At 38.1% G+C, this 12036-nt stretch overlaps 1 protein-coding gene across 2 annotated transcripts; it reads right to left on the bottom strand.

Moving 5' to 3' along the window:
- Positions 1–9026: 9026 nt before the first annotated feature.
- On the bottom strand, positions 9027–11371 carry LOC120166494. 2 transcript variants are annotated; one of them, XM_039175780.1, is made up of 3 exons: positions 10830–11371; positions 9830–10058; positions 9027–9740 (listed from the first exon to the last, which is right to left on the bottom strand). In XM_039175780.1, exons 2-3 carry the CDS (start codon positions 9908–9910, stop codon positions 9198–9200), a joined length of 624 nt encoding a protein of 207 aa, XP_039031711.1. In that variant the 5' UTR covers positions 9911–10058; positions 10830–11371; the 3' UTR covers positions 9027–9197. The 2 variants fall into 2 exon arrangements, with proteins under 2 accessions (XP_039031711.1, XP_039031756.1); XM_039175825.1 differs by lacking the exon at positions 10830–11371 and having other exon boundaries at positions 9830–10214.
- Between the last annotated feature and the right edge of the window lie 665 nt (positions 11372–12036).

Raw genomic sequence — 12036 nt, 5'->3', positions numbered from 1 at the left:
CTGATCGGCACAATGTTTGAACAGATATGGCTCATCCCAAAAATAGTGCCTTGCATCGTGCTTGAACTTCTTTTTAGCCTGACTATTCAAATCAAAGGCACAATTCCACTAACAAGAAAATTAACAAGGTCAGCGTACCACGGGATTGCCGCGGCATATAAAAATTTCTCATCAGGAAATTCCTCTTGGATATCTACAGTGTCATGGCATTCAGAATTGTCTCTAGCCTAGATAAGTGATCAGCAACTTGATTTTCAGTTCCTTTTCTATCTACCACCTCTAAGTCAAATTCTTGCAAAAGTAAGATCCACCTAATAAGTCTAGGCTTGGCATCCTTTTTGTTCACTAAGTATTTATAGCCGAATGATCAGGTGAACAATAACTTTAGTGCCTATTAGGTAAGGTCTAAATTTATCAAAAGCAAATACTACGGCAAGAAATTCTTTCTCAGTGGTGGTGTAGTTCAATTGTGCGTCATTTAAAGTGCGGCTAGAGTAATAAATAATATGAAAGATTTTACCTCGGCGTTGCCCCAAAACAGCTCCTACAGCATAATCGCTTGCATCACACATCAGCTCAAATGGTGATGTCCAGTCGGGAGGGACTACAATGGGTGCCGAGATCAGTTATCGCTTTAGCTCAGTAAACGCGCCGAGGCATAATTCGTCAAACACAAAGGGTTGGTTTTGTTGAAGCAATGTGCACAAGGGTTTAGAAATCTTGGAGAAATCTTTGATAAACCTTCTATAGAATCCAGCATGTCCAAGAAAACTTCTTATTTCCTTGACTGAAGTTGGTGGTGGCAATTTTTCAATCACTTCAATCTTTGCCTTGTCCACCTCAATACCCTTGTGTGAAATTTTGTGGCCTAATACAATACCTTCAGTCACCATGAAGTGACATTTTTCCCAGTTTAAGACCAACTCAACCTCCTCGCGTCTCTTGAGAACTTTTGCTAAATTACCAAGGCATCGTTCAAAATCATCCCCACAAATAGAAAAATCGTCCATGAAGATCTCCAGAAAATCGTTCAAAAGGCATCCTCCTAAAGTCAAAAGTGTCATAGGGACAAGTAAATGTAGTCTTCTCCTGGTCCTCTGGTGCGATGGCAATTTGATTGTACCCCGAGTACCCATCCAAAAAGCAATAGAATGCTTTGCCGGCCAATCGATCCAACATTTGGTCGATGAAAGATAGAGGAAAGTGGTTTTTTTTTTGTAGCTTTGTTGAGTTTTCTATAGTACATACATATCCTCCATCCGGTCACAGTGCGAGTGGGTAATAGCTCATTATCCTCATTCATAACCACCGTCGTGCCTCCTTTCTTCGGAACACATTGGACAGGGCTCACCCATGAGCTATTGGAGATAGGGTAGATCACTCTAGCATCAAGCCATTTCAGAATTTCTTTCATCACCACTTGCTTCATAATAGGGTTGAGTCTTCTTTGTGGTTCAATTGAATTGTCGTGGCAATCTTCTAGCAGAATCTTGTGCATGCAGATCGTGGGACTAATGCCTTTCAAATCGGCCATAGTCCAACCAATTGCTTTCTTATGCTGCATCAAAACACTTAACAAACTTTGCTCTTGGTTAGCAGTAAGGTTAGCGGAAATAATCACCGATAAAGTCTCATCGCTACCTAAGTACACATATTTAAGATGCCCTGGCAAAGTCTTAAGCTCTAGATTGGGTGCATGCAATAATGAAGGCTTAGGAGAAATGAATTCATCAAAATTCAGAGGTTCAAAATTCATACCTGATCTAACTTGTACTAAGCTAGATTATTCCTCCTAAATTGGAAAGTCGTCGGACTCCACTAAGCTTTCATCATCCACCCAATATTTATTTTCTGCTAGCTGAATGAAGTTGTTCTGGCAAAGATGTTCAGTCTCTTCTTCAATCACTGAGTTCAATTCAGAAATGCCTTGGCATTCTTCAGTGTCATCAACATATTTGAGCGTTCTAAAAACATTGACAGTCACACACTGATCAGCCACTCTCATGGTGAGTTCACCTTTTTCACAGTCTATCAAGATACGTCCAGTGGCTAGGAAAGGTCTTCCTAGAATGATTGGTGCCTTGGCATCAACTTCGCAGTCCATAATTAAGAAGTCGACTGGAAACACAAACTTGTCCACCCTTACTATGACATCCTCGACTCTCCCTTCAGGTTTAACATGGCATTTGTCGGCAAGTTGTAAAATAACTGAGGTGGGTCTTGCATCTCCTATGCCAAGCTTCAAGAATATCGATTTCGGCATTAAGTTGACACTTGAACCAAGATCACATAAAGCCTTTCCAACGAAATTAGCTCCAATTGAACAAGGAATAATGAAGCTGCCCGGATCATTTCTCTTTGGCGGCAACTTACTCAATGAAGAACAAAAATTCTGTTGCCGTGGCAACAGTCTCTACTTTCCTTTTCTTGGTACATATGTCCTTCAGAAATTTGGCATACATCGGCATCTGTTCAACAGCTTCCAAGAGAGGTATATTGATATGGAGCTAATCAAGAATGTCTACAAACTTCTTGAACTGAACTTCATCATTGTTCTTCTTCAATCTTTGCGGGAAGGGTGGGGGAGGTCTAGCTTCCTTAGCTGTAGGAATAGAATTTTCTTTTGCCTTGGCATCAGAATCTGGTACCTTGGCAGAATCCTCCTCCTTGTCCTTCTCAGAAACTCTATCATCTTGTAATTCAGCTTCAGTAGTGGGATTAGAATCATCTTGTTGTGGCCCACTATCCTTGACTTGTCGATTGATTTGTGTTCCAGTCCTAAGAGTTAAACACATTGCAATGTTCTTTTCCAGGCCCTTTAGTGACTTCAGTATCACTTGGCAAACGTCCTTGATGACGCTCTTGCAATGACGTAGGAATCTGACCAACTTGACCTTCCAAAGCTCTCAGAGACGAGCTATGGCTTTGAAGTAAGGCGCCTTGACTATAAAGTAAAGCTCATTGATTCTTAATTGAAGTAGAATGGTCTTGCAGCATTGTCTTCGTAGTAGATATGAATTCTTGAATTGTAGCTTCTAAGGAACTTATGCTCACTGAAGATGAAGCTCCTTTGTTAGCATTATACCATGGCATAGCATTTTGGTAACCTTGAGGCTCATTGTGATTCAGCTGCCTAGTAGGTTGATTAGCATTGTGGGCTCCTTGATTTTCCCATGAAAAATTAGGATGCTGACGTCATCCAGCATTATAAGTGTTTGAGTAAGGATTGTTGCTGCCTCGATTGTAATTGCCTACAAAGTTGATGGACTCATGGTTGGTTGGGCATTCGCTCTCGTGATGATTGCCTTGGCATAACAGACATGCCAGACTAGTTGTTTTCACTTCCTTCACATCAGTGGAACATTGTAAGTTCTTCAACATATTAGTAATAGCGGAGAGTTGAGCGGACACCGAATCTTTGGCTTCTAACTCGAATGCTTCAGGTGCTCTCCTCCCACTCCCAAGTCTTGAGGAAGGAAATTGATAATCATTGTTAGCAATTCTGTCCAAGATAGCAAATGCCTGTGTAGGTGATTTGTCCAGCAATGTCCCATTTGCCAAGGCATCCAGTAACATCCTTGTGGGTGCATTGACTCCATTATAGAACATGACTACTTGAGTTCAATCATGAAAACCATGATTTGAACACTTTCGAAGCAAACTCTTGTAACGATCCCAACACTCATACATGGATTCGTCGTCGCCCTGGCGAAAAGATGATATTTCATTCCTTAGCTGCGTATTCATGTTTGGTGGGTTGTACCTCAATAAGAAACACTTGCAAAGATCGGCCCATGATTCCATCGAACCGGCTGGTACACCACTCAACCAAGCCCTTGCTCGGTCACGCAATGAATACGGAAAAAGCTTTAATTTCAGAAAATCCTCATGCACTCCTTCTTGGTGGAAAGAATCACAAACTTCCAGAAAATTGCGAATGTGCTACCTGTCATCTTCAGTTGGCATACCCCCAAACTGCCCAATGGAATTCAACATGTTGAACATGACTGGTTTCAGCTTGAAATGTGCAACTTGAATTTCAGGTGCCACAATCCCAGGATTCAGATCATCCAGCATCGGATTTAAATGATCTCGAATAATACGAGGCCTGATAGCAGGTTCAGCATTGTTTAATGCCGCGGTATTCTGATTTTCGTCATCTTGACCAATGCCTTGGTTTCCAATCTGATACATATTTCCTTGAGCACGTCTTCTTCTTCTAAAGAGTCTTTCAATCTCAGGTTCTATTGGTTCCAAAGGCTCTTCAGAATTTCTTCTAGGCATACACTAAATAAACCTGAAAAATAAAACAAAAATATCAAGTAAATTATACAAAAAATAAAAATGAAAAAACAAAATAAAATGCTCTGGCAAAACTAAATAACTTCAGGCTGCCAATCCCCGGCAACGGCGCCAAAAACTTGTTCGCGTGTTGTGAGTACTATAAAATATACGCAAATAATGTGCAAGTATACACAATCGCTCAAGTAATATAATGATGAGTGAGTATCGTCTCCACAGGGATTGGGTGAAATCACAAAAGTCTAACCAAAGCAATGCAATATTCTATCTAAGTATAGTTAGTCTTGGTATATACAAATGTCACGGCAATGGATATGTGTATGTTGGTGGATGCGGATTGATGGTGTGATGGATGGTGTAGCAAATGGAAATGCAGTGGTAATGATGGATGTTTAATGTTCAGTATGGTGAAATGTCAAGGCAATGAAAAATGGTAAAAACAGTAAATAAAAAGATAAATAAAATAAGAAGAAAAATAATCCTCACGTGATAAGCTTCCAATGAAATGAATGGTAAGGATTGGTCTAAGGTTGCTAAACTTATTTCTCAAGTATATTTAAGCTATCTTGTCTTTACTTACTCGACAGGGCTTTCCTAAGGTGTTCAAAAGAACCTAACAGAATAGGATACCAAGGCATCTGCTCTCACTCAACGATGTTGGACAGCCTACCCTATTGATAAAGATACCCTTTTTAGTCGTTGAAATCCTATCCTAGTCTCTTCCGAGATCTAAGGGATTAAGTTATAATATTCCTAGGCCGGTTCAAAGCCCTTGAAAATACCATAACACATTGCTTATGAGGATCTTATCTTGCGTTTCTTCCGAATACTTACAAGTATTTTTAGCTTAGGATTCTTCCGAATACCTAACCTTCATCTAAGAGATGGACATTTCCATGCCTCTTACAAGCCTAGATGGTGAAGCATTCATAAGCAAAGCAAATAAAGAACCCAAAATAAACTTAAATATACCCTAAAAAATAAAGTTTAAACAATCGTTCAACCAACCACCACCAAATAAGTTAGTTCATGGTGGGGTTCGAAATATCCAAACACAAAGTCATGAAAATATTCGTTCCAACAACCCACAAATTAATAGAAAAATAGCAGCAAAAGGGAAGTGAGAAGAAGCCTTCGACGCGTCACCGGAGGTCTCCTCTCGGCCACCACGAACCACCTAGCTCGCTAGCTCCTTCCGGTGCCTAGCTTACCACTCCTTGGAGCTTTATCGATGGAGGAATATCCCAAGGAAGAAGAAATAAAAATGTGATTTTTTATGCTCTATGCGTGTGCTCTCTGTCCTCTTTTCTTCTCTCCCATGAGGTGTCATATATAATAAAAATATCTAGGGGTAATGATGAGGTTGTTGGGTGCAAAATACCCCTCATACCCCTAGAATCACATGTTGTGCATGAACCTTATCCTCCAAGTGACAGTGGTCCTTTGGCAGCTCTGGCAGGCGGTTACAGCAGTCCTTCACGTGCAGAGACAGCTGTCCAGTGCCAGCTGTCCTTATACAGAAATATCTTTTTGTCTTTTTCTGCACCAGAAATGCCAAGGCATTTCAATCTGCTTTAGCAACGTGTGATGCCGCGGCAGTACTTCCCAAAGAATCCTTTTTCTTGCTATTCCCTGCACACCATAGACAAACTGCACATTTCCCTCAAACAGCACCATTAAGAAATAAAATAGCACAACCACCACAAATGCAACTATATGCAACTACATGATCCTAAAATGACTAAAATAAGCTTTTAAACAAACAATAACTTAAGTGAAAAAGGCTTTAAAAGTAGCCTTTTTAGGAAGTTAACACTAAGAACTAATATTAAGGAGCTAAGAATAATGATTCAATGATTGCAGACAAGTGTGGTCGAGACAAAGAAAATATATAGGTAGATAAAACAAAACAAGTATTGGATTAAATATAATGCAAACAACCTCACATATTTAGACGTGTCACAGAGCACTGATGCTAAACTATTATCTCGGCAACAATTATTTTAAGCCCAGAATGAATTATTATGACTCACTAAACTGCCCGACAGGATTACTAGGTATTCTTAGACGGTTGCTATGGTAATACCTCTCGACGTTAGCTATAGACGTTGTCTTAACCTACTCTAGCCTTTATCACTTTTAGTCGTTTGAAACTCACTCCTTATCTCTAAGGTAGACAAGTTAGAACTTCACCATCCCAGATTCATTCCTTTGCTCACGTTGATCTCTCTTAATTCTCTCGAATTCAAGAATCACGTTCTAGACAAAAGGCTATCTCTCGATGCTCTTACAATGCCCAGACATCTTTTACCGAAACCCCAGGCGATCTCTCGATGCTCTTACAGTGTTAAGGCAAAATATTTAAACTATGAGCAAAACAATCATAATCAAACATAATTCATCATTCATAAATATAAAAATATTGTTCAGGCAAACAAAGTTTAACACCAAGTAAAGCATTCATGGTGTTATCAAAGATCATCCAAGATTAAACTGTTTAATACAACCCCAAATAGAATTAGAGTTTAGAAACAAAGGAAGAACGACTCCCAAAACTGGGGTTGTCATAACAATCCTGATTAGCACCACGTCTGCCTTGGTGATCACCCTCTCTCGAGGCCTGATCACCGCTCTGCTATCGTCTGGCTATGGAGGACGCCAAGAAAGACTGGGGGTAGATGGAGGGAAAGTTCTTCTTTCTTCTTCCTTGCCTCCTTTTTACGGCTACGACTGGTAATTATAAAGAGAATCTCCTAGGGCTTTGTATGCTTTTGGAGTTTCCTTAATTAGTCGTTATTAATTTCCCAAACTTAAAAAGGAAAGGCGACTGTCATAATAATCAAGGCTTGTTTGCACGTGAAGTAGGTCATCCAGCTGGCATGTGACATAAGCGGTTTTGCCACATGTGCTTCAGACTTCTTCAGATAAATCTTGCCTCGGTGAGATAAATATGCTCCTCACGTTCTTTTATGCTCCATTGGCCTTTGCAACTTTTCATTGTCACGACTGAAATGTTCTTCCTCTGTAGAGTTCCTGCACAAACACAACTCAAACAACCCCTTCTCCTCAGCAGCATCAGTTAAGCCAAATAAATCTTGTCTAGGCAAAACTTATCCACCACAAGAAAATATAACCTATATGCAACTAAATGCAACTAAAAATGCAATGCATACTTTGTTTAGACGAGCAATAACTTAAGTGAAAAGACTATAAATTAAGTCTTTTTACGGAGTTATAAATTTCCATCATTTCTCTAGTTCATCCTCTCTCTCTTAGATAGAGAAGTTCTCAACCCTCTCTGTCAACCACCGTACGCCGACACCGACACCCGTCGTCGGCCACCACTTACGATGGCCGAAAATTACCAAAATACATCAAAATGACCCCCTGCCTATCCTAAAGCCAAATCTTGAGATATTTATCCCTACAAAGCTATCAATCGAGGTAGATCTAAGGATTTACCTTCGATGTTTCAACTTCTCCGGCGACGTTTGGGAGCTCCGTCGACTGTAAGGTACTTTTCACTCTCTCTTCTCACTATTTTTTATATGGTTTGGTTGCTGCTTTTGGCTTGCTTGATCGTTGTTCTTTTTCTCTTGCAGGTTTGCCCTATTTATAGGGTTCTTTGGTGCATCCTTTGGTCTGGTTAAAAGGGTAAACCCCGGTGAGTCACCGGAGATACGGTGGTGACTCACCCTAGGGGCAGTGAGTTTTGAAGTGGAGAGGCTTAGTGCATTTAATGTACTCAGATTGCTTCGATCTGGAGAGGATGTGGCAGTGTCGTGGAAAATGCTGGTTGGAGCGTTTTGCAGCGGAGATATCATACCACTATGGAGGTGGCCGGAATAGCCCTAGGGTTATAATGAGTACCATAGGGTTTCGGCTGGTTGCACTTGTGACAGTTGGATCTGCTTTTGGATCGGACGGTTGGGATCTGTGCGGTGCTGGAGATGAGATTAAATGCTAGCAATATTTGGGTTTGCTTCTGGGCCTGTTGGGATGTTCGGGTCAAGTCTGGGCTTGAACCGTGTCTTGATCTGCTGGGATTAGGTATTCGGGTTTTGTTGTAATTGGACCTTGGTTGTAATTGGGCCTTCAGGTTTAATGTGCATTTGGACCTGTAAAATTGTAAAAAAATAATTATAATGATATAACATAAAAATAACGTAATTATAATATAATTATATAATTATATTGAAATCGAATTCGGACAAAAATGACTGTCGACACTAATTAATTCATCATACCGCTTGTCGGTACATCCTCTACATGACCCTTTTTCTGAGATACACACTACGTGCTCGGCTGAAGATATTTGAATGTATTATGCCTACTATGGTTACTTTGATTGTAACCTACTCTTATGAGTGTTTTCGAGCCCTTTTGGCCATTTACGTCCCCCACAGACTAAATTCTACCATTACAGACAATCCTTAGCTCTTAAGAGCCTTAAATATATCAATTCTAACCATCCAAAGCGAGTAGTATCGATACTCTACTTGTAGTATCTGTACCAAAAATGACATCTTTCGCTGAAAATGGAGCTCAATATCGATATTGTACACCCTGAGTATTGATATTATAGGGGCAATATCGATACTCTCCCAGTAGCATTGATACTCACTGCCGAAAATTCTTATATTTTTCCCCAATTCATCATGTATGGATACTGTTCATATAGTATCAATAATCAAACATAGAAATGTCTTAGTTAAGCTCGAGAAATATCTTTACAAATTACAGGGTCTTTTCAAGGGAGGGAAACCATTGATCTTTACAAAATACTCCAAATGCTAAAAACTACGAAGCAGAAACTCTCATAGAAACACCAATCACAGGAAATTAGTCGATAAGTAACAGTCTAAAATCTCATCATATCTACTTGGAAAATAGTTTCATTTCCCTTTTTGTTTTCGTGTCATATTCATACTTAGAACTTGGAAAAGCCAAGGAGGCGGTTTTAATCTCTCTGGTCGTAACTCTTCTCCAAGCTCATTGTTGTTTTTACTTCCATTTTGATACCTTAGTGTGCTGCCAGTGACATGGAAAAGTCCCATCCGATCATCATTGCCACTGAAATCTTCTCTTGTGCTTGTATGCTTCATATGACTTGATTCATTAGAAGAAGAAGAGAAACTTGGACCAGAATCCGAAGTTAGCGGAGTCCTGTGTTTCTTTTCCGGCCTGTACTTTGTGGGACCTAAAGTCAGCTCGATCTCGATCTCTTCTATGCCGGATTCTGCAACATTGTATCGCTGATAATCAGCCTCACCCGCCGGATGTTCCAAGTGATCATGTCTCGTTCTTGAATCATGATGCATATTGATATTCCTGTGCTGATAAGTATTCTTCATGCTAAAGCTTCCATTAGGCCTGCCTATTTCAATGCTTCTCATCAGTGTCTCCTGGATTCGATATAGACAATGCAGCTCGTAGACCTGAAAAAGAGAACATCTCTTCAACCTTAAAACAATTGCAATTATTAAAACAACAATATATATGTACGTGTGTATTTATATGTACATACCTGCTGTTTGAATGTTTCTTCGTGTTTTAACATTGCCATCCTGATATACTCCTTATCGTATGGCCTAAGAAGATTCTCCATTGAGAGTTTAATATCGCTTGAACAATATCCCAAGAAAAGAATGTATAGGATAAACAGAAATGATGCCTTTCTTCCCAAGAAATTTGCAGAAAAAAAGATAGATCACATAACAACTCTGATAATCAGAATCACCTTTCACTATTCCCTCCTGCAAAATTGCACCAAAAGAGAAAATAAGAAAAGAAAGCTGGTGATATAGGGCATGAATTAATATGAAAGTATGATAAACATCAACCACTTTTTAGTATAATTTGTGTGCTTGTTCACATGTTTTTTGGGACACCATTCATTCTCTTCCATACAAAATATCTTTCATTATGCAGCTTTGTCTGTGAGTACATTATATGTCACTTTCTTTGTTAAATAGACTAAATTTTCAGTCGCATACGATTAACCTAATTTTTATAACCACGCATTTACCACAAAAAAAAATCACTACAAATAAATGAGCATCAGTGAAAGACATTCAAATTATGCAAATATAAAACAACAATAAAGAAGTGTTCTTTCTAAATGAAATTAAACACATTTTGTGTGTGTAGATATGCGTTGAGCGAAAAATAAAATGATAATGATGGATCTTAATTTATCACTCGTCTTAAAATTGGTTCTTCAAGGGAAAAAATCAATCAAGTTATGCAAATATGAAATCTGGTAGTAATTTTGTTTACTAATAGGTGGTAGTAATTTTGTTTACTAATAGGATCATCATTATTAAAAGAATAATCACCCTGTTAAGAAGAAAATCAAATCAAAACACACTTGAACATCCTATTTCTTTGCTATCGAAAGTCAAACTTGATATTTTATGGTTTTATTATTTGAGTAATCTGTTGTTTATCTCTTTTATTCTGGAGTTCTTGCAACGAATTCATGCATTATAAAAAGGAAAGAAAAAAAAGGGGTTGCATATTCTGACCTGTTACAGATTCTTCAAAGAGATACCAAACTATGAAGAATCACAGCAGCTTTTCAGTAGCTAAACCAGTTGAAGAAGAAGAGCAAAAGAAAGAAAAAGAAAAGAAAAGGAAACTTGGGGTTTACAAGGGAAAAAGGGGGTACAAGAAAAAACTCTCCTGAAACATTAAGTTCAGCCAAATCTAGATTTTGACAGAGGTAGATGATCTCGCTCTCTCAATATTCCCCATCAGTGTATACTGCAAACAAGTTCCAAATAAACTATATTTTTTTAACTTAAAAATGTACAAGAGAAAAATAAGGAGAAGAATTTAAGATTCTGTGGTGCATTCTTGGTTGTTAGATAGGAGCGAGCGAATGGAGTTATTAGAGAATGCAATTGGAGTTGGGTGAAAGATGCCTAAGACAGGGCCAGCAATACAGTTTCATATAAAATAATAGCACTCAAAACATGTATTAGGATCTACATTTCAATATTTGGGTTTTTGGAGACAAATCATAAATTAGCTCAGCTTCGTTCGCTATGGTGATTCACATGCACCCTACAATTCTATATCCCTTGTAACAGTTGTCTCCTCCATTATATTATATAAATTATTCTTTTCTTTTTCTTTAAAAGTTAGTGGGAAATGATATTATGGAATTGTTCATGGCATCTCTCCGCCCCTCCGACAATTACATCTCTGTCTTACTATGACTAAGAATTCCTATAACTAAGAATGGATACAAAATTTTATATTAAGAGATATACGTTTAAAAAGAAGATCGTAGCAGTTTTTATTATTATAAAAAATTACATTAAAAATTTAGAGATATAAGATTATAAAATTTTAGAAAGTGTAGAATTAAATCATCAGTAAAAAAATAAAAAAATGCTTGAATAATATAAAAATTTAAAAATTTCAAGAGTACGATCATACCCCCAATAATCTCTCGATCTATCTTCGAATAGGTTTATAAATGAGATGAGACAGATTATGAGTTATTCAAGTTTGACTCAATCAATATTCCAATCAAATGGACTTCACTAGAGCTCTTAACAAGTCGAAAAAAGATAATTGATATCCAAATCGAAAAGCTCATGAGCAACTCAAAAAATAATATATAAAATTTTAATTTTTAAAATTAAATTATTAATAATATTAAATTTTATATGTTTGTTTTAAAAAAATACAATAGAAGACTTTCATTTACTTAAGGTTCAGGTT

Source organism: Hibiscus syriacus, unplaced genomic scaffold (assembly GCF_006381635.1).
Source record: "Hibiscus syriacus cultivar Baekdansim isolate YM2019G1 unplaced genomic scaffold, ASM638163v2 tig00000329_pilon, whole genome shotgun sequence".
In the NCBI taxonomy this organism is placed as follows: Eukaryota; Viridiplantae; Streptophyta; class Magnoliopsida; order Malvales; family Malvaceae; genus Hibiscus; species Hibiscus syriacus.
Note: the sequence above shows the minus strand (reverse complement) of the source record. Positions and strands in the feature narration are given on the sequence as shown.